We start from the raw sequence: 23452 nt of genomic DNA, 5'->3' as shown, positions 1-23452 counted from the left end.
TTGGTACATGGAAAAAAGGAAATTAGAAGGGATTAAAAGAAAGAAAATGGCCCCATATCTAGCAGTAAGTCACCATCACCACCATGAAATGAACTCAGTTGCCCTCCACAGACTGTGGTGGTGGACCACCACTTGGGAAGCTTAGAACACAGAATGGGGGGACAAATCAGCAAAAGTCCTGGCACCTAGCGATGACCTTGAAGGAGCAGTTGATTTTGTTAAAAATAAAGAGGGTATTATGGTTGAAGTTGATGTAGAAGTCAAGGGTCCTCTTGTGTTGACTGGTGGTCATTTTAAGGAGGTGATTAGAGAACAAATTAAGGAAATTCCTGCAATTTTGCCACTCTTAACAGAAAAGCTCAGCAGTACCCTCTTGGCAGTTTCCAGGGTGCGGTAGCAGCTCATCTCTAAAACTGCCCACATCTTGAAGATAATGTGTGACACAGACCTTTTAGACGATGAGGCCACTAGCTGCTGGTCAGAAAAGGTTTTAAGAAATAGGTTGCCAAAAAATCTGCCAAAGAAAGTCATGTCAAAGTAGATTCCCTTATAAAAGAGTTGAAGGAAGCTGCTAAAAATGAGAGTATGAGGTAGTGTTTTCAAGGGGAACCCAAAGTCAAAACTGTGAAGTGTGAGATCATAGGATATTGTTACCATCTGAAGTGATGAATGCACCCTAGCTTACAGTATAAAGCTGCACATTTTTTTTTTGCCTTGTTAGTTGGAAGAGCAACATATGCGTTGCTTAATTCATGCTGCTGCTGCTGCTAAGTCGCTTCAGTCGTGTCTGACTCTGTGCAACCCCATAGACGGCAGCCCATCAGGCTCCCCCGTCTCTGGGATTCTCCAGGCAAGAACACTGGAGTGGGTTGCCATTTCCTTCTCCAATGCATGAAAGTGAAAAGCGAAAGTGAAGTCGCTCAGTCATGTCCAACTTTTCTCGACCCCATGGACTGCAGCCTACCAGGCTCCTCCGTCCATCGGATTTTCCAGGCAAGAGTACTGGAGTGGGGTACCATTGCCTTCTCCGTAATTCATGCTACACTTGATATTATAAATATTTCACTGCAAGTGGTCTGAACTTCAGCCCAATGACTCCATTCACCTCTGTGAGTAAGCATAGTTTGCTTATATATGGCATCTTTCTTTGGAAAAAACTGGTAAATGGACATATCTCAATCATACCTATAAAATATAAAAATGACTTATTTTTTTTGGTCATTCTTACCAAAAAAGATACTAGAAGGCAAAATACAGGGGACCAGATATAGGTTATGGACGTCCCCCCTCTTTCCCACCCCACACTCCCAGTTGAAACTTAATACTCCATCCCACGTGGCACTTGGTTAGGATTTGTTGACTTCCTGACCCTGAACTGGTAGGCTGTCTCCTCCTTAAGAGATGGGAAAATTGGATTTTAATGACACTTCACAACATTCTTTCCATTGACCTGCCCTCAGATATGTTGGTATTGAGCAGCAGTGGATAGAATTAGGTCTAAATTCCGGTTGGGATTAGTGGAGGTGCCTCCTGTCCAGTGAATATGGGCTCTGTTGTTTCTTAGGTAGTTTTTAGATGACCAGTGTTGCCATACATCCGATCAGATTTTTTTTAATGTCTTTGGCAGAAATATTATTCTGAAATCTCGTTGTTTTCATTTTGGCACAGCCAACCTTAACTTGAATATTCATCATATCCTATTTTCTGCTGGGAGACAAGCTTATAGATTACCTAGAATGTATTTAAAGCCTGGCATGAGCCAGTACAATCTTACTATATGGTAAATCATTTGCCATCTTATCATTGTAATGACTAATACTTTGCTTTGAAAATCAGATACTTTTAAACCACAGTAGAAAATTTATAGTTTTACTTATTCCTTTTAAGGCATTTCACTGAAATAATATTCAAAAGTTTTTAGCAAACTAAAATCCTCTACATCATTCATTTTCTTATTTCATGTAAACATGTAATGAGATCATTAAAGTTGATTCTTAAATTGTTGCAAGGGCACTTTGCTTTTAAATTCAGACACTTTCCTGCTAAGAGTAGGTTTTAATGGGAGCCTTGGCTGTTTGAAGTCCCTGATGGGGTATCACTTCTTAAAGTTTATTAAGCCAAGATGTATAGAGGTTGTGTGTGTGTGTGTGTGTTCCATGATCAAAGAGGAAGATTTATTCTGTCTAGGCTTTTCCTCTGAGATTGGTCTGCATCAGGGGAACTAAAGGTAATTGGAGCATAGGGTGCATTTGTCAATGAAAATCTGAATTTGACCTTTTTCTGTGATCTGTTTGCTTTTTGTTGTTATTCAGTTACTAAGTCATGTCTGATGCTTTGCAACCCCATGGACTGTGGTACATTAGGCTTCCCTGTCCTTCACTATCTCCTGGAGTTTGCTCAGATTCATGTCCGTTGAGTCGGTGCTGCTATCTAAACTGTTTGCCTAAGATTGATAAGCTGTTTTGCCCCTCCTCCCCAGTGACTCAGTTTCAGAAAGTGAGTCTAGGAAGTTGAAAGCCTCATCTGGGCCCTGGAGAGCACAAGATTTGGCTTGTTTCGAGCCCCGAGTGCTGTGCCCTTGCTGTGTGACCTTGGGTGATTCTGTTACTCTCTCTGCCTCATTTTCCCACCTACAAAGTAGAGTCAGTTACCAAGCCTGCCTCATGGGCTAGTTCTGAAATTCAACACAGATGTCTGTGACAGTGTTTTGTAAATAGCAAAGCAAGTGACCACTGTGATGATTAAAGCTTTTAGGTAATTTATAGTCTCTTGGAAATGGCAACCCACTCCAGTATTCTTGCCTGGAAAATCCCATGGATGGAAGAGCCTGGCAGGCTGCACAGCCCATGGGATTGCAAAGAGTTGGACATGACTGAGCGACTAACATATTTTAGGGGAAAAAACTCAATTCTGCATACATAATAAAGAATTCCAATCTGATGTTTTATCCTATTTGTCATTTATAAATCTGCTAACTTAGTGTCTTAAAAGTTCTAAAAATAAACTGGTCAAATATTGTGGTAGAACTTTTCCAAGTAAACTAACTCAATTGGGCCAACTGAAAAATGTCAGGCAAATGTCACCTTTGGGTTTGAGGTGTTTTTCCAATTGAACATGAGTTACTTGGAATTTTTTTGTCAGTGGCAGTATCAATCTGTCCTTTTTTTAAAAAAAATTTTTTATTCAAGTATAGTTGATGTACAATGTTGTGTTAGGTTCAGTTGTACAGCAAAGTGATTCAATTATCCATTCTTTTTCTGATTCTTTTCTCATATGTCCTCAGAGAATATTGAGTAGAGTTCCCTGTGCTGTACAGTCGTCTTTGCTGGATATCTGTCATATATAGTGGTGTGTGTATGTTAATCCCAAGCTTCTGATTTATCTCATCTCTCTCACCAGAGTTTCCCCTTTGGTAACTATGATTATTTTCAATATCTGTAAGTCTCTCTCTGTTTTGTAAATAAATTCACTTGTATCATTTTTTTAAAATTAGATTCCACAAGTGAGTAATAACATATGATATTTGTCTTTGTCTGACTTAGTTCACTTAGTATGATCATCTCTAGATCCATCCATGTTGCTTCAAATGACATTACTTTGTTCTTTTTTATGGCCAGGTAATATTCTGTTATACATATGTACCGCATCGTCTTTATCCATTAGTCTGTCAATGGACATTTAGATTGCTTTCATGGCTTTACTATTGTAAATAATGCTGCAGTAAACATTGGTGTGCATGTATCTTTTTGAATTATGGTTTTCTCTGGATATATGCCCAGGAGTGGGATTGCTGGGTCATATATAGTAGTTCTATTTTTAGTATTTTAAGAAACTTCCATACTGTTCTCCATAGTAGCTGTACCAGTTTACATCCCCACCAACAGTGGGGGTGTAAGAGGGTTCCCTTTTCTCTACACACTCTCCAGCATTTAGTGTTTGTAGATTTTTTTTCGATGATGGCCTTTCTGACCAGTGAGAAATATCTCATTGTAGTTTCGATTTGCATTTCTCTGATTAGTTATGTTGAGCATCTTTTCATGTGCTTTTTGGCCATCTGTATGTCTTCTTTGGAGAAATGTCTATTTAGATCTTCTGTCCATTTTTTTTGGGGGGGGGTTTATGTTTTTGACATAGAACTACACGAGCTAGTCACTTTGTTTGCAAATATTTTCTCTCATTCTGTGGGTTGTCTTTTTGTTGTGTTTATTATTTCCTTTGACTTCCCTGGTGGCTCAGATGGTAAAGCGTCAGCCTACAATGTGGGAGATCCGGGTTCAATCCCTGGGTTGGGAAGGTCTCCTGGAGAAGGAAATGGCAACCCACTCCAGTATTCTTGCCTGGAAAATCCCATGGACAGAGGAGCCTGGTGGTCCAAGGGGTCACAAAGAATCGGACATGACTGAGCAGCTTCACTTTCACTTTCACTTTTGCTGTGCAGGAGCTTTAAAGTTTGATTAAGCCCCATTTGTTTATTTTTGTTTTTATTTTCATTATTCTGGGAGGTGGATCAAAAAAAAATTGCTGCAATTTATGTCAAAGTGTGTTCTGCCTGTGTTTTTCTCTAAGAGTTTTATAATATCTGGCCTTACATTTAGGTCTTTGATCCATTTTTAGTTTATTTTTGTGTATGGTGTTAGAGAATGTTCTAATTTCATTCTTTCACATGTAGCTGTCCAATTTCCCCAGCACCATTTATTGAAGAGCCTGTCTTTTCTGCATTGTATTTCTTGCCTCTTTTGTCATAGGTTAATTGACCATAGGTGCTTGGGTTTATTTCTGGGTTTTCTATCCTATTCCATTGATCTATATTTCTGTTTTTGTGCCAGTACCATACTGTTTTGATGATTGTAGCTTTGTAGTATAGTCTGAAGTCAGGGAGTCTGATTCCTCCACTCTGTTTTTGTTTCTGAGGATTGCTTTGGCTATTTGGGGTCTTTAGTGTTTCCATACAAATTAGAAAACTTTTTGGTTCTAGCTTTGTGAAAAATGCCATTGGTAATTTGAGAGGGATTGCACTGAATCTGTACATTGCCTCAGACAGTATAGTTATTTTGACGATATTGATTCTTCCAATCAACATAATATATCTTTACATCTGTTTGTGTCATCTTTGGTTTCTTTCATCAGCATCTTTAGAGTTTTTAGAGTACAGGTCTTTTGTCTCCTTTGGTAGGTTTATTCCTAGATATTTTACTCTTTTTGATGTGATGGTAAGTGGGATTGTTGTCTTAATTTCTCTTTCTGATCTTTTGTGGTTAGTGTCTGGAAATACAAGAGATTTCTGTGTATTGATTTTGTATCCTGCAAACTTATTGAATTCATTGATGAGCTCTAGTTGTTTTCTGGTACCATCTTGAGGATTTTCTGTGTGTAGTATCATGGCATCTGCAAACAGTGACAGTTTTGCTTCCCCCAACCAATTTGGATTCCTTTTATTTCTTCTCTGATTTCCGTGACTAGGACTTCCAAAACTGTGTTGAAGAAAAGTGGCAACAGTGAACATCTTTGTCTTGTTCCTGATCTTAGAGGGAATGTTTTCAGTTTTTCACTATTGAGAATGATGTTAGCAGTGGGTTTGTCATATGTGACCTTTATTATGTTGAGGTAAGTTCCTTCTATGCCCACTTTCTGGAGAGTTTTTGTCATAAATGGGTAATAAATTTTGTCAGAATCTTTTTATGTATCTAAAGAGATCATATGGTTTTTATTCTTCAGTTTGTTAATATGTGGTGTATCACACTGATTGATTTATGTGTATTGAAGAATCTTTGCAGATAAATCCTTTATCTCAGATAATCCCCTGAGATAAAGCCCCCTTGGTCACATTGTATGATCCTTTCAATGTATTTTTGGATTTGATTTGCTAGTATTTTGTTGAGGATTTTTGTGTCTGTGTTTGTCAGTGATATAGGCCTGTAATTTTCTTTTCTTGTGTTATCTTTGTCTGGATTTTGGTATCAGGGTGATGGTGGCCTCGTAGAATAAGTTTGGGAGTTTTCCCATCTGCAATTTTTTGGAAGAGTTTGAGAAGGATAGTGTTAACTTTTCTCTAAATGTTTGATAGAATTTGCGTGTGAAGCCATGTGATCCTGGACTTTTGTTTGTTGGCAAGTTTTTTCATCACTATTTCAATTTCAGTGCTTGTGATTGGTCTGTTAATATTTTCCATTTCTTTCTTGTTCAGTCTTAGAATATTGTATCTTTCTAAGAATCTGTGCATTTCTTCTAGATTTGTCATTTTGTTGACATGTAATTGTTTGTAGTAGTCTCTTATGATCCTTTGTATTTCTGTGGTGTCACTTGTAACTTCTCCTTTTTCATTTCTTTTTTAATTAATTAATTTTATTTTTAATATTTATTTATTTGGCTGCATCAAGTCTTAGTTGCAGTGCATGGGCTCTCTAGTTGTGGTATACAGGCTCCAGAGCATGTGGGCTCAGTCATTCTGGTGTGTGGGCTTAGTCACTCTGCAGCCTGTGAGATCTTAGTTCCCTGACCAAGGATTGACCCTGCGTCCCCTGCATTGCAAGGTGGATTCTTAATCGCTGGAACACCAAGGAAGTCCCTTCATTTCTAATTTTACTGATTTGAGCCCTCCCCCTTTTTTTCTTGATGAGTCTGGCTAAAGTTTTATCAATTTCATCTTCTCAAAGAGCCGGCTCTTGATGTCATTCATCTTTTCTATTGTTTTCTGTATCTGTTTTTCATTTATCTCTGTTCTGATCTTTATTATTTCTGTCCTTCTACTTTATTGGGGTTTGTTTGTTCTTTAGGTGCTTTAGGTGTTGCTTTAGGTGTAAGGTTAGGTTGTTTATTTGAGATTTTTCTGGTTTCCTAATATAAGATGATATTGCTATAAAAGAGACACAGATGTTAAGAACAGACTTTTGGACTCTGTGGGAGAAGGCCAGGGTGGGATGATTTGAGAGAATAGCTTTGAAACATGTATATTACCATATGTAAAGTAGGTGACCAGTGCGAGTTTGATGCATGAAGCAGGGCACTCAAAGCTGGTGCGCTGAACCCAGAGGGATGGGGTTGGGAGGGACGTGGGAGGGGGGTTCAGGATGGGGGGACACATGTGCACCCATGGCTGATTCATGTTGATGTATGGCAAAAACCACCACAATGTGTAAAGTAATTATCCTGCAATTAAAATAATTTTTTTAAAAAACTTCCTTCTTAGATCTGCTTTTGTTGCATTCCAAAGGCTTTGGACCATCGTGTTTTTGTTGTCATTTGTCTCTATCTACTTTTTGAATTCCTCTTTGATTTCTTCAGTGATCCATTGGTTGTTTAGTAGCATATTGTTTAGCCTCCACGTGTTGTGGTTTATTTTTTTATTTTTATTTTTTTTTACAGTTTTTTTCCTGTAATTGATTTCTAATTTCACAGCATTGTGGTCAGAAAAGATGCTTGATATGATTTCAGTTTTCTTAAATTCATGGAAGCTTGATTTGTGGCCCAATATGTGATCTATCCTGCAAAATGTTCTGTGTGCACTTGAGAAGAAAGTGTATTCTGTTGCTTTCAGATGAAATGCTGTGCAAATATCAAGTCCATTTAGCCTAATGTGTCACCTAAGGCCCGTGTTTCCTTATTGATATTCCGTCTGGATGATCTCTCCATTGATGAAAGTGGGGTGTTAAAGTCCACCACTGTTATTTTGTTACTGTTGATTTCTCCTTTTATGGCTGTTAGCATTTGTCTTATTTATTGAAGTGTTCGTATATCGGGTGCATATATATTTACAATTGTTATATCTTCTTTTTTTGATTGATCCCTTGATCATTATGCAGTGTTTTTGTCTCTTATAACATTCTTAATTTTTTTAAATTTTAACTTGATCCATTCTAATAGGCTTATTGCCTCTTTTTAAAATTTTTTATTTATTTTATTTTTGGCAGCACTGGGTCCTCATTGCAGTGCGCCTGGCTCTTTTTTGCTGTGTGTGGGCTTTCTCCAGTTGCAGCGAGGGGCAGCTACTCTCAGTTGTGGCACATGGGCTGAGTTGCCCCATGACATATGGAATCTTAGTTCTCAGACCAGGAATCAAACCCAAGTCCCCTGCGTTGGCAGGAGGATGCTTAGCCAGTGGACCACCAGGCAAGTCCAGCATTCCTTATTTTAAAGTCTATTTTGTCTGATATGAGTATTGCTACTTGAGCTTTCTTTTGATTTCAATTTGCATGGAATACCTTTTTTGAACCCCTCATTTTCAGTCTGTGTATGTCCCTAGATCTGAAGTGGGTCTCTTATAGACAGCATATATACAGGTCTTATTTGGTTTTTTTCTTTTTATCCATTTAGCCAGTCTTTGACTTTTGGTTGGAGCATTTAGTCCATTTACATTTAAGGTAATTATCACTATGAATGTTCTTATTGCCATTTTGTTAATTGTTTTGGATTTGTTTTTGAAGGTCTTTTTTTCTTCCTTCCCTCTTCTACTCTCTTGTGATGTGGTATCTGTCTTGAATGTTGTTTGGGTTGCTTTACCTTCTGTGTGTATCTATTGTAGATTTTTGGTTTGTGCTTCCCATGAGGTTTTGATAGACCAGTCTATATATATACAAGATTGTTTTAAGTTGCTGGTCTTTTAATTTCCAGTGCATTCCGAGATCCTGCATTTGTACTCTGTCTTCTCATGGTTGCTGGTTTTGATGTCATATTAGTGTGTGAATGATTTTCTACCTTTACTTTATGTTTGCATTTACTGGTGAGCTTTCCCGTTCATAATTTTCTTGATTCTCACCATGGCCTTTTCCTTTCCACCTAGAGAAGTTCTTTTAGGTTTTATTGTAAAGCTAGTTTGGTGGTGCTGAATTCTCTTAGCTTTTGCTTGTCTGTAAAATTTTTGGTATCTCCATTGAATCTGAATGAGAGCCTTGCTGGGTATTCTTGGTTATAGATTTTTCCCTTTCATTACTTTAAATAGATCTTGTCGCTCCCTTCTGGCCTACAGATTTTCTGCTGAAAAATCAGCTGATAACCTCTTGGGAATTCCCTTGCATGTTATTTGTTGCTTTTAATATTTTTTCTTTGTCTTTAATTTTTGTCAGTTCGACTACTATGTGTCTTGCTGAGTTCCTCCTTGGGTTTGTCTTGTATGGGACTCCCAACACTTGTTGGACTTGAGTGTTTCCTTTTTCATGTTCCTTTTCATTTTTGGCTATAATCTCCTTAAATATTTTCTCAGGCCCTTTCTCTATCTTTTCCCTTTCTGGGATTCCTATGATGTAAATGGTAGTGCAGTTAATATTGTCCCAAAGGTCTCTGAGACTGTCCTCATTTTTTCCCATTATTTTTTCTTTGTTCTGTTCTGTGGCAGTGATTTCTACCATTCTGTCTTTTAGCTCACTTATTCATTCTTCTGCCTCAGTTATTTTGCTGTTGATTCCTTCTAGTGTGTTTTTCATTCCAGTTATTGCATTGTTCATCTCTGTTCTTGAAATCTTCTAGCTCTTTATTAAACATCTCTTGTTAACTTCTCAGTCTGTGCCTCCATTCTTTTCTGAGATCTTGGATCATCTTTAGTATCATTAATCTAAATTCTTTTTCGGATAGGTTGCCTATCTCCACTTTATTTAGTTGTTCTTGTGGGTTTTTATCTTGTTCTTTCACCTGGAACACATTTCTCTGCCACCACGTTTTGTCTGACTTTCTGGGGTCTCCTTTCTGCAGGCTGGAGGATTGTAGCTCCTCTTGCTTCTGGTGTCTGCCCTCTGGTGGGTGAGGTGGATCCTGAGACTTGTGCATCCTTCCTGGTAGGAGGGCCTGGTGCCTTCCCACTGGTGGGCGGAGCTGGGTCTTGTTCCTCTGGTGGGCAGGGCCATGTCAAGTTGTGTGTTTAGGGGTGGCTCTGAGCTCAGAATGGCTTTAGGCTCCCTGTCTGCTACTGGGGGGAGAGGAGTAGGAGGGCTGTGTTCCTATCCTGCTGGTTGGATACCTGCAGGCATTCCTGAGGCATTCCAGCACTGGGGCTTGTAGGCTATTGGGTAGGCCAGGTCTTGTTGCCAAAATGCTGACCTCCAGGAGAGCTCACACTGGTCAGTGTTCTCTGGGGCCTCTGCCATCAGTGTCCTTGCCCCTGCCCTCACCCCCACCAGTCTCCTCAGAAGACCCTCCAAGGCTTTGCCCTGGGTCCCAATATGTAGGAAACCTTGTGTGTCCTCCAAAAGTGGAGTCTGTTTCCCCCGTCCTGTGGAGTGCCTGCACTCAAACCCTGCTGGCCTTCAGAGTCATATGCTCTGGGGGTTCCTCCTTCCAGTGCCAGAACCTCAGGTTAGGGAGCTGATGTGGGACTTGGGACTCTCAAACGAACAGGAGAAATTCTGCAATATGATTTCTTTCAAGTTTGTGGGTCGCTCATCTGGTGGGAATGGGATTTGATTGTAGTGAAAGTAGCCTTCCTACCATCTCATTGTAGCTGCTTCTTTGTCTTTGAATTTAAAAAAAAATGTTTTTTGGTAGGCTCCAGTCTTTTTCACTGATGCTTGTTCAGCAATTAGTTGTGATTTTGGTATTTTCATGAGAGGAGGTGAGCTCAACTGCTGCTACTCCACCTTCTTCTCCAGAGTCGAGGGGCTGCATTTAGTTTGGGTGCTTGCTGCCTATTACCCCAATGTTTGCTGGTCATAATCCCCTTTATACAGGGTGCACAGGTATGGCAGCCCTTGCTTACTTCTGGGATCGGGAAATGCTTAGAGTGTCATTGCAAAGGATGACACGAAACTGTCTTGTTCATTTTCCATCAAGCATGTCTTTGTTTCTACCCTTTTTTCCTTAGTAGTTCACTATGTAAAAGCTTTGCTGAACCATGCCTCTTGAAAAGGATTTCCTTTCTGCAGTAGCATGACAGAGTCTCATGCTGTCCTGCCGTCCTGGAGTGTGTCCCGTGTCCTGTGTTCCCCTCCTGAGTCATGCAGTAGCCATTGTGCTTCATTCTGCCCTGTTTTAACGAGGCACTGAGAAAAGACTCCATTTCAACCCTTGGTGGAGCCCCAGACAAGCTCCTTAGTGGAGATGGTGAGGCCAGTGTGCAGGTCTCAGCACAGAACATTGACAGGGCCTGTTCCTCTCAAAGAAGAGAGAGGAACTCATGTCACCAGATTCAAGTTTAATCTGCTTAGCAACAAGCTGCTGTACCAAGTTGCAGGATTCCTATGAAAATGGCCTGCACTATTTGGAGCTGATGTCCTTCATTCAGCTCTGCTCTGCCCCTTCCCACTCCCATTTGCTTCCTTTCCTTTAATTGCAGAACTTCCCATGGTCTTAGAATTAGCATCTGTGTTGTCACTTCTTAATAACATCACTGGGAAACACATTCTTTTTTGTTTGAATAGGTAATAGAGTCCAGGGAAAAATCATATAGGCAAAATGCCTAGTTAATTCCACTGCAGTGTGGTTTTTGACTCTGAGCAGATGTCTGTTGGGAGCAGACATCCATTTGAGATAAATTAACCAGGCTGGGTTGTAAAAGTGTTTCCTTAGCATATGCATTTGTCCTTTCTTGAGCAGGAACCTCTAAAGGGTGAATTTAGATATGATAGTCCTGTGTTTAAGCCCTTCATGATATTTTAAAAAAATAACGAGACTTTGAAGTGTTTGGGGATGAAATTATATGCTATGAGGGATTTGCTTCAAAATAATCTGAAAGGGGTGGTGTGGATGGCTGCCGCTGCTGCTGCTAAGTCGCTTCAGTCGTGTCCGACTCTGTGCAACCCCAGAGACGGCAGTCCACCAGGCTCCCCCGTCCCTGGGATTCTCCAGGCAAGAACACTGGAGTGGGTTGCCATTTCCTTCTCCAATGCATGAAAGTGAAAAGTGAAAGTGAAGTCGCTCAGTCGTGTCCGACTCTTAGCGACCTCATGGACTGCAGCCTACCAGGCTCCTCCGTCCATGGGATTTTCCAGGCAAGAGTACTGGATGTTGCCATTGCCTTCTCCAGTGTGGATGGCAGTTGAGATGAAATAAGGGTGGCTGTGTTGATAATTGTTAAGGGTGGTGAGGGGTACAGGGGTTTCATTACGCTATTCTGAACTTTTACACACACACACATATTTGTAATTTTCCATAATAAACAAAAACACCCTACTGTAGGCTTCCCATTGTCTCAAGCTAGTGTCCAGCCCTCTTTAACATGCCCTTCAGACCCTGCCTGACACCTACTAACCTTTCCAAGTTCCTCTTCTCAAGGTGTTCTGGGCCCATGAAATGATTTGTAGTGGCCCCAACATCTGTATCCCACCTGACCTCTGACCTTTGCACTTGCTAGCTTCTCTTCCTATGACACTTTTTCCTTCCCTTTCCATCCCCACATCCTCATCCCAATTTGCCTGCCTCTTCTGTACCTTCAGGTCCCAGACAGCATGCATCCTTTCAGCCTTCCCTGACCACCCTCCACCTGAGTGTGGGTTCAGTCCCCCAGGGGTGTCACTGTTCCCCTCACTTTAGCCTTCCTTGTCCTTGCCCTTGCCAAGTCACTTCAGTCGTGTCCAACTCTGTGTGACCCCATAGACAGCAGCCCACCAGGCTCCGCCATCCCTGGGATTCTCCAGGCAAGAACACTGGAGTGGGTTGCCATTTTCTTCTCCAATGCATGAAAGTGAAAAGTGAAAGTGAAGTCACTCAGTTGTGTCCGACCCTCAGCGACTCCATGGACTGCAGCCTTCCAGGCTTCTCCGTCCATAGGATTTTCCAGGCAAGAGTACTGGAGTGGGCTGCCATAGCCTTCCTTACCCTGATTCTAATCACTGCTTCCTTCCTGTCACCCCTGTTGTATTAAACATGGTTTTGAGGAGAGGAATTATGCCTTGTTCACACTTCTGTCCCTAGCACCAAACACAATGCCTGGCATTTATATAGCAGGCAACCCATAATTTAGAGAATAAAAGGCCCACCCGAGGCTTACCGATGCTCGATCTCAGATCTCCCAAAGCCAGGGGTACCTGGCGCTGAGGCGGCTTCTCTCTGCCTTTTCTTTTCTTCATGCCCCTGCTCACCTCACCTCTGTTCTGTTTCATTGGGATTTGCATTGACTTCCTGTGAGTCACAGCAGCACAAGCCTAAGTTTGGACATTATTTCTCCAGGTTTCTGCTGCACAGAGTGGGGAAGTCGAGTCGAACTTGGAGCTCTTGATACTGTCTAGAAAATGACTAGGTTTGAAATGGTGACCAATGCTGCTAGGCAAATTTTACTCTTTTTAAAAAATTTTTTAATTTGTTTTTTAATTGAAGGATAATTGCTTTACAAAATTGTGTTGATTTCTGCCAAAGAGTTTACTCTTTACTGATGTGCCGTGTTGCTCCTCTGTTTTGATTGAAGTCTTTCTAGTTCACAACTCGAGGGGCATGTGATCTGTGTCATCTAGTTGATAGTAACATGGGAACTAGAAGCATGGTGCAGGAATGGTCATTACAACAGTTGGAAATAGGAAAAGAATCATTGAATAAAATGTCTGTAGACAGGGTGGATAGTGAGATTGCCATCTAGTTATCATAGATGCTAAAGTGAAAATGTGTAAACTTAGAGCTAGACATATAGCTTGGTTGTTTTACACCAAAATCCAGCAAGTCAAAGAATACATATGGTGTAATAATACTATATAAAGTTCAAAAACATGCAAAAATTAAGCAATATACTGTTTAGGAATTCATAACTATAATTATATATAATATGCATATACAGGTATATGCAGAGAACTGAAAAGTACAGCAGTCAGGATAGAGACATTCTCCAGGCAGGAGGGAGAGATGTGATTAGGGGAGGCACATGGAGCTCTGACAGTACAGATAACGCTTTGTGTCTTGGGCTGCATACCAGTTGCGTGGTTTTTCATTTCATTACACTTAATACTTTGTATATAAGCCAAATATATTCTTTGAATGTGATACATTTCCTAATAGAAATAACATTTAAAATAAATTCACCAGCAGTTTTTAAGTGATACTATATTTTCAGCACTTTGAATAAGGAAGAGAGTTTCAGTTTTGGGTGTTTATTCCTGTTGCTTTTCCTCCACAGTTCATGGTGATAATTTTAATCAAATCATTCCTTATTTTGGACTAATGGTAGAATACAGATTGCAACAGCTCACCATTGGTGATCATCAGGAAATAGAAAATAGATCACCTCTCTCTCTGCCGACCTTGTCTCCTTGTTCATTGCAGATGTTGCTGTGGTGGACATGAGCGATGTCTCCAGACAGCCTTCACTCTTCTACCATCTTGGAGTCCGTGAAAGCTTCGACATGGCCAATAACGTGATCCTGTACCATGACACCGATGCTGACACTGCTCTTTCTTTGAAGGTAAAGAGTATTGTTCACCTGATTATAAATACTTCATTTGGGAAAGCAGTACTGTGAATACTGTGTGCTCAGTTGAAATGAACATGTAGCAGATGAGGTTGGAGAAAAACAATAAAGATTTGCTTGTGCAATTCCTTCCTCCCCACCCCAAATTCTAGCTCATGCAGATAACTTCCTGGCTACTGTGTGAGCATATGTGCTATTGATGTGTGTTTGCAGGCAATTTGAGTGTGTCTAAGCTCATTAGGAAAGTGAAGGCAAAAACTCCTGATGGTTTCCATTGAAGCAAACACAGCCTTTGGAATCCTATATTGGGCAATTTGATCCAAACCTATACATTTTTAAAAATTTCAACTTGGACGGCAATAGGAAAATGTTTAACATTTACCAAAATGGGTAGGAACTTTTAGGATCACAGATGTAATCAATGTAAAATCTGTTATTTTCTCCCCAGTTTAAAGCCAAGCAAAACTGAAAACTTGTGTGTTCATGGGTAACTCAGTAATTATTGAGAGGTTTTTTAATGTATTTTTGCAAATTTGATACAAACTTTTTAGAATAGTGGTACTTTTTTTCTTAAAAAAAAAAAAGTTCCTGTTTGTAAAATCTGAAGGTTGAATGTGAGTTATTACAAAATTTAGCTAATACTAATATTGTTTAGGTGGTTAAATAGCATTACCAACTCAATGGGCATGAATTTGAGCAAACTTCAGGAGATAGTGGAGGACAAAGGAGCCTGGTGGGCAACAGTCCATGGGATCACGAAAAGTCGGCCACGACTTAGCAACTGAACAATAATATTATTTAACATCTTAACATCAGTCAGGAAATCCTGGTCTATGTTAAGTCATTTCAGGAATAAAAGATTAGTTTGTTTACAGCAGTGTTACTCAACCTTGACTGCACTTCAGAATCATTTGGGGAGTTTATAAATGTCCCAGTACCTAGGCCACACCAAGACCAATTATGTCGGTCTCTAGGGGATATTTTTTAACCCCCAAAATGTGCAGCCAGGAGTGAGAACCAGTGGTTCAGCCTTAACCTTCACAGACCTAAATGTCCAGCTCCCATAGCATTAAAAATCACTAGTATATAAATGACAGTTTTGTGATGGCAAATTGGACATTTTTGTTTGTGTTTCTTAAGGTCAAATATTAACCAGATGTGTGTGGGTTCTGTAATAATTTGGAATTATTCCTAGTAGAAATATTACCTGTCTCAGATGTGTGACCTGTATGTGTTATATAACACATACGCCTGACACAGGATGTCCTCTGGCATCCTAGCACAGTACTGTATTTTAAGAGTCATTCGTGTGACAGTCGAAGAGGAAACTTCTGTTGTTATACTTTACATTGTAAATAATTTCCAAAAAGGCTATAAACCAATCTAAATTACTTTAGGTATTTAGATTTCTTTTCTTTACTGATTTTAACTAAAGTAGTTACGCTTAGCCATATTTAGAATTAGAAAATGTGAAAGGGTGGCTAATATGAAGCTGTATTTTGATGAAAAACATGACATGAAATCTGAGTGTATCATATTTTCCCCAATTCAATCCTTTTTTCCTCTTTTGTGCCTTAGTGAACTCCTCTGGAAAGTCCCATGACCTAGATAAGTTTTAATTTTTAATGATACAGAAAAATACTTCCTAAAATGGAAATGAGTACTCATTGTATCTGACGGCAGAAGAAGTGATCTGCACTTGTTAGAAAATAGAAATCTCAGAACACATAAAACACATTTTACAGGACAGCTATTTAATTATGTTTTCTTTTGTCAGCAAATGGCTTGCAGCATATAAATGATACACAGTTGAGGGCTGCATAACCGTTATGCTAAGTTAACTGACTGAAACGATTGTCATTGAATTTGAGTGTGAAAATTCCTATAGTGAAAATATGTAAATAAAATACCTATAGCGCGGTGTCAGGAATCTATCAGCAACACCTCTTCTGTCGGAAGGCTGGCTGGGGGCGGGAGGGTGACCTGTGGCCTTCACATTGATGGCACGAATGGTTCCAGACCCGAGGACACAGTGGGCCACCCGTGCACTTTGTTGCTGTCCCCGAGAAAGCAAGGTGCAGGGCATTCAGAGCCCTGAACTTGAATCTCAAAATAGCTGGACAGAAGTATGGCCACTGCTACTGGAAATTCCTTATAACCATATATGTCCCCAGGAGTTTCAAAGCTAACAAATCATGGTAAGTTTTCCTTAGAACGTGAATTTTATATTTCTTGGAGCTCCATTCTATTTGAAGCTTTTTACAGTGGGTAGAGGGGGGAGGTCTGAAATGAATAACTCTTGCTCTAAAGTGGGTTTCATATGATGGCATGGGGACAAAGTGCTTATGGAAATTAACTGTTCTGGAAAAAAGCTACATTGATCCTATCTTTTCTTTACAGGATATGGTAACTCAAAAAAACACAGTAAGTATTGTATCTTCAGATTTTTAACTTTGTGAATGTGAACATGTAAAATACTTGCCTGGGTTTATCTCTGGGCTTTCTACCCTGTTTCATTGATCTACAGTTCTTTTTGTGTGTGTGCCTGTGTCATACTGTCTTGATGACTGTAGCTTTGTATTATATAATCTGAGGTCAGGGAGCCTGATTCCTTCAGCTAGATTTTTCTTTCTCAAGATTGTTTTGGCTACTTGGGGTCTTTTTTGCTTCCATACAAACTGTAAAATTTATTGTTCTAGTTCTGTGAAAAAATACCATTTGTATTTATTTATTTTTTTACTATTTTTTTTTTTACTTTACAATATTGTATTGGTTTTGCCATACATCAACATGAATTAAAAAAATACCATGTGTAGTTTAATAGGGATTGCATTGAATCTGTAGATTGCTTTGGATAGTATAGTCATTTTCACAATATTGGTTCTTCCAATTCAAAAACATGGTGTCTTTCGCCATCTGTTTGTGTCATCTTTGATTTCTTTCATCAGTGTCTTATAGTTTTCAGAGTACAGATCTTTTCCCTTCTTAGGTAGATTTTTTTCCTAGGTATTTTCTTCTTTATATTGTGATACTAAGTGGGATAGTTTCCTTAATCTGTCTTTCTGATTTTTTGTTGTTTGTGTATAGGAATGCAAGAGATTCCTGTATATTAATTTTGTATTCTGCAACAATACCAGATTCATTGTTGAGCTCTAGTAGTTTTCTGGTAGCATCTTTAGGGTTTTCTATATATAGTATTATGTCATCTGCAAACAGTAACAGTTTTACTTCTTTTCCAATTGATTTCCTTTTATTTCTCTTTCTTTGTGAATTACTGTGGCTAGGATTGTACCTATTGGTGGTATTTCTCGCAGGGACAGCTGGAACCCCTTCCCCCTCAAGCTGCCAACTGGCTCATCCCCACTCAGCCTCCCAGCTCTGTCTCTGAATAACTTTGGTCAGTCATTCCATCCCAGAACCCAATCCTCAGTGCCCTCATAGGTAAAATGAAAAGGTTGAATCATAGGTAAAATGAAAAGGTTGAACTCAGTCATTTCATTCATAGATAACTTCCAGCACTCATTGTCTGCGTCCCATATTTGTTGTACAAGTGAATAGACAGGACTTGGATTTAATACACGGAACATCTAGGAAACAGTAGTTCCTTGAAGCAAGAATTACATTAAGGCCAGGTAGAAGGAACACAACTCTTTTGCATCTTGACCGTTGGTTGTGTCAGAGCCTAGAAACCTTTTTGTTCTTCAGGAGACTTAGCCATACTCTGTTACCATTCCACTATATAGTCTCCCTTTTGGTACATTCTCCCTTGTCTATAAACACCTAGGAATTCCCTCACATTCTTGGTAATTTTAATTAGACCATAGCATCATTCTCCCTAGGTTTTTGTTTGCTTTGCTGGTTTTTAGGAACAAACTGATTCTAAAGGATTTGGCAATGACTGTCTCTGCTATGTTTGACATTACTTTAGAATTTGGTGCCCAGTCCTGGTTGTCATGCTTCATGGGGTGTGAAATTTTAGAGCATTCAGGAGAACAAAATAAAGGACCTGAGGTGACTGGAAGGGTTGAAAATAGCACCTAAAAGGAAAAATTGAAGGGAAACGAATCTCAAGAGGTATGGTTCATGGTCTTTTTCAAAGGTTACCCCTTTTCATGAAGCTGGGAGGTGGTTATTTCTACTCCAGATGGCATGGAACTAGGGCAAATGGAAAAAAGGTTGGGATCAGCAGAATGGACATCTCACAGTAATGGTGATTAAACACTGAAATAGAATGTCAAAGTAAATCATTGACTTTTATGAAGAGTGTGTTCACTGGTCCCTCCATATGGATGGGGGTAATGCTGCCTGAAAGCAGAGGTATGGTTTGTATGACACCAGAGGTTTGGAGAGAGAATCTGATGACACTGTGGGACTGTGATAACGGGACAGCTTTAACAGAGAGAGATACAACATAGTCATGCTTGGTGAATTATAAAGTCCTGTGAGTCAGGTACAGATCAAATGCCCCACAGTGAACATGGAGCTGGGTGCTTGAAGTGATTTATGAATGTATGAAAACCAAGATGCTTTGAGATGTCTGTCTTCAGGGAGTATTTCATGTTTTTAGAATTGTGCCTGATGATGCTTGGGACTAGGCTTCACATAGTATAGGGATGGTGTATTAATTAGTAAGGGTTCTCTAGAAAAACAGAACTGATAGGAGATAGAGACATTTATTATGAGGGTGCCTGGGAAAGACAGTCATGTAATTCAGTTTAAGTCCACAGGCCTGGGAAGCCAATGAGGGTAGATCGGAGAAGATGATATGAGTGTCCCAGACCAAGCAATTTGGCAGGCAAAAGAGGCCGAATTCCTCCTCCCTCTGCCTTTTGTCCTGGTTAGGCCTCAGTGGATTGGAGGATGCCCACCCACAGTGGGGAGGGCAGTCTACTTGACTGAGTCCACTGACCCAAATGCTACTCACATTCAGAGACACCCTCCCAGACACGTGCAAAAATAATGTTTAATCTGAGCACCATGAGGCTGGTCCAGCTGACACATAAAATTGGCCATCACAGATAGCTTACATTTGCTCCTGTTTCTGGGGGCAGTTGCTTTGTAGGAATGCAAAGGATGGGAAGCCAATCTGTAGTCTTCAGTCTGGACCAGATCTGTAGCCCTTCTGGGCTCTTCTGGTCTTTGGAAACATAGTATCACCTTTTGTTCTCACCTCTTTTATTTATTTTTTTATATGCAAGTTATATCTCAATATAATTTTATTTTATTTTTAAACTTTACATAATTGTATTAGTTTTGCCAAATATCAAAATGAATCCACCACAGGTATACATGTGTTCCCCATCCTGAACCCTCCTCCCTCCTCCCTCCCCGCTCCCCATACCATCCCTCTGGGTCGTCCCAGTGCACTAGTCCCAAGCATCCAGTATCGTGCATCGAACCTGGACTGGCATCTCGTTTCATACATGATATTTTACATGTTTCAATGCCATTCTCCCAAATCTTCCCACCCTCTCCCTCTCCCATAGAGTCCATAAGACTGTTCTATATATCAGTGTCTCTTTTGCTGTCTCGTACACAGGGTTATTGTTACCATCTTTCTAAATTCCATATATATACGTTATTATACTGTATTGGTGTTTTTCCTTCTGGCTTACTTCACTCTGTATAATAGGCTCCAGTTTCATCCACCTCATTAGAACTGATTCAAATGTATTCTTTTTAATGGCTGAGTAATACTCCATTGTGTATATGTACCACAGCTTTCTTATCCATTCATCTGTTGATGGGCATCTAGGTTGCTTCCATGTCCTGGCTATTATAAACAGTGCTGCGATGAACATTGGGGTACACGTGTCTCTTTCCCTTCTGGTTTCCTCAGTGTGTATGCCCAGCAGTGGGATTGCTGGATCATAAGGCAGTCCTATTTCCAGTTTTTTAAGGAATCTCCACACTGTTCTCCATAGTGGCTGTACTAGTTTGCATTCCCACCAACAGTGTAAGAGGGTTCCCTTTTCTCCACACCCTCTCCAGCATTTATTGCTTGTAGACTTTTGGATCGCAGCCATTCTGACTGGCGTGAAATGGTACCTCATAGTGGTTTTGATTTGCATTTCTCTGATAATGAGTGATGTTGAGCATCTTTTCATGTGTTTGTTAGCCATCTGTATGTCTTCTTTGGAGAAATGTCTATTTAGTTCTTTGGCCCATTTTTTGATTGGGTCATTTATTTTTCTGGAGTTGAGCTGTAGGAGTTGCTTGTATATTTTTGAGATTAGTTGTCAGTTGCTTCCTTTGCTATTATTTTCTCCCATTCTGAAGGCTGCCTTTTCACCTTGCTAATAGTTGCCTTTGTTGTGCAGAAGCTTTTAAGTTTAATTAGGTCCCATTTGTTTATTTTTGCTTTTATTTCCAATATTCTAGGAGGTGGGTCATAGAGGATCCTGCTGTGATGTATGTCAGAGAGTGTTTTGCCTATGTTCTCCTCTAGGAGTTTTATAGTTTCTGGTCTTATGTTGAGATCTTTAATCCATTTTGAGTTTATTTTTGTGTATGGTGTTAGAAAGTGTTCTAGTTTCATTCTTTTACAAGTGGTTGACCAGTTTTCCCAGCACCACTTGTTAAAGAGATTGTCTTTAATCCATTGTATATTCTTGCCTCCTTTGTCAAAGATAAGGTGTCACCTCTTTTTCAGATGATGCTCATAGTCTTGTCTTCCAGGTTTGTTTTTTAGCTCTTTATTTAGTTATTTAGTTATAATTGACATACTGTAAAGCTTACCTGTGTGCACAATATCCAATGGCTTTTAAGAGTTGTGCAGCCATTGCCACAATCCAGTTGTAGAGCGTCCATCACCCTGCAATATACTTGTTTTCAGACAACCCTTATTCCTATCCAGCCCCAAGCCACTAATTTGCTTTATGTGTTACAGATTTGCCTTTTCAGGACTTTTCATAGAAATGGAAGGATTCAATAATGCTGTCTTTTGCATCTAGTTTCTTTCACTTGGCATGATATTTGTGAGGTTCATCTGTGATGTAGCATGTATCAGTGGTTCCTTTTTATTGCTGAAAAGTATTTATTGTATGGATATTCCATATATTTATAGCAATTACATTCTTCAATTGATGGACTTTTGGATTGTCTCCACTTTTTAGTTATTTTTCATAGTGTTGCTATAAACGTTCTGGTGTTTGTGTTGGAAATATGTCTTTATTCCTCTTGGGTAGATAGCTGGGAATGGAATTGCTGGATCATATAGTAAATATATGTTTAAGTTTGTAAGAAACTATCAAAATAATGTCCAGGGTGGCTGTACCATTTGGCATTTCCTTCACCAATGAGAGATCTAGCTCTTCACATCTTCATCAATACTTGGTATGGTCTGTCTTTTCATTATATCCATTTTAGTATGAAGTGGTATCTCATTGTGGTTTTGTATTTCCCTAGTGAGTCATGATGTTGAGCATCTTCTCATGTGCTTATTAGCCATTCATAGTCTTTTTTGGTGAAATGTCTATTCAAATCTTTTGCTTATTTTTAGTTGGATTTTTTTGTCTTATTATGGAGCTGTTAGAGTGCTTTGTGATTCTGGAAGCAAGGCCCTTTTCAGAGACCTCATCACTTATTTTATGCCTCATGCTTTTGGTGTTGTATCTGAGAACGCTTAGCCTAACCCAAGGTCACAAAGAATTACTTCTATGTTTCCTTTTAAAGTTTTATAGTTTTGGCTCTTAAATTTATTCCTCTGACCCATTTTGACTTAATTTTTGTGTCTGGTGTGAGGTCGGGATCCAACTTTTTTCTTTTACATGTGGCTATCCAGTCAAAGCTAGTGGAGGTGATGGAATTCCAGTTGAGCTATTCCAAATCCTGGAAGATGATGCTGTGAAAGTGATGCACTCAATATGCCAGCAAATTTGGAAAACTCAGCAGTGGCCACAGGACTAGAAATGGTCAGTTTTCATTCTAATCCCAAAGAAAGGCAATGCCAAAGAATGCTCAAACTACCGCACAATTGCACTCATCTCACACGCTAGTAAAGTAATGCTCAAAATTCTCCAAGCCAGGCTTCAGCAATACGTGAACCTTGAACTTCCAGATGTTCAAGCTTGTTTTAGAAAAGGCAGAGGAACCAGAGATCAAATTGCCAACATCCGCTGGATCATCAAAAAAGCAAGAGAGTTCTAGAAACACATCTATTTCTGCTTTATTGACTATGCCAAAGCCTTTGACTGTGTGGATCACAATAAACTGTGGAAAATTCTGAAAGAGATGGGAATACCAGACCACCTGACCTGCCTCTTGAGAAACCTATATGCAGGTCAGGAAGCAACAGTTAGAACTGGACATGGAACAATAGACTGGTTCCAAATAGGAAAAGGAGTACGTCAAGGCTGTATATTGTCACCCTGTTTATTTAACTTATATGCAGAGTACATCATGAGAAACGCTGGGCTGGATGAAGCACAGGCTGGAATCAAGATTGCTGGGAGAAATATCAATAACCTCAGATATGCAGATGATACCACCCTTATGGCAGAAAGTGAAGAGGAACTAAAAAGCCTCTTGATGAAAGTGAAAGAGGGGAGTGAAAAAGTTGGCTTAAAACTCAGCATTCAGAAAACGAAGATCATGGCATCTGGTCCCATCACTTTATGGGAAATAGATGGGGAAACAGTGGAAACAGTGTCAGACTTTATTTTGGGGGGCTCCAAAATCACTGCAGATGGTGATTGCAGCCATGAAATTAAAAGATGCTTACTCCTTGGCAGGAAAGTTATGACCAACCTAGATAGCATATTGAAAAGCAGAAACATTGTTTTGCTAACAAAGGTCCATCTAGTCAAGGCTATGGTTTTTCCTGTGGTCATGTATGGATGTGAGAGTTGGACTGTGAAGAAAGCTGAGCGCCGAAGAACTGATGCTTTTGAATTTTGTGGTGTTGGAGAAGACTCTTGAGAGTCCCTTGGACTGCAAGGAGATCCGATCAGTCCATTCTAAAGGAGATGAGTCCTGGGTGTTCTTTGGAAGGACCGATGCTAAAGCTGAAACTCCAATACTTTGGCCACCTCATGCAAAGAGTTGATTCATTGGAAATGACTGTGATGCTGGGAGGTATTGGGGGCAGGAGGAGAAGGGGACGCCAGAGGATGAGATGGCTGGATGGCATCACCGAC

The 23452-nt window shown here is 39.8% G+C and overlaps 1 protein-coding gene across 1 annotated transcript in view; it reads left to right on the top strand.

Annotated features, from left to right (window-relative positions):
* MAP3K15 (mitogen-activated protein kinase kinase kinase 15) overlaps positions 1-23452 on the top strand; it is a 145590-nt gene that overhangs the window by 15831 nt on the left and 106307 nt on the right. The window contains exons 2-3 of the mRNA XM_027533164.1: positions 14170-14309; positions 16716-16739. Of these exons, the coding sequence (XP_027388965.1) occupies positions 14170-14309; positions 16716-16739 (164 nt within the window). The remainder of the gene's footprint in view (positions 1-14169; positions 14310-16715; positions 16740-23452) is intronic.

The sequence above is a fragment of the Bos indicus x Bos taurus genome, chromosome X (genome assembly GCF_003369695.1).
Source record: "Bos indicus x Bos taurus breed Angus x Brahman F1 hybrid chromosome X, Bos_hybrid_MaternalHap_v2.0, whole genome shotgun sequence".
Taxonomy (NCBI): Eukaryota; Metazoa; Chordata; class Mammalia; order Artiodactyla; family Bovidae; genus Bos; species Bos indicus x Bos taurus.
Note: the sequence above shows the minus strand (reverse complement) of the source record. Positions and strands in the feature narration are given on the sequence as shown.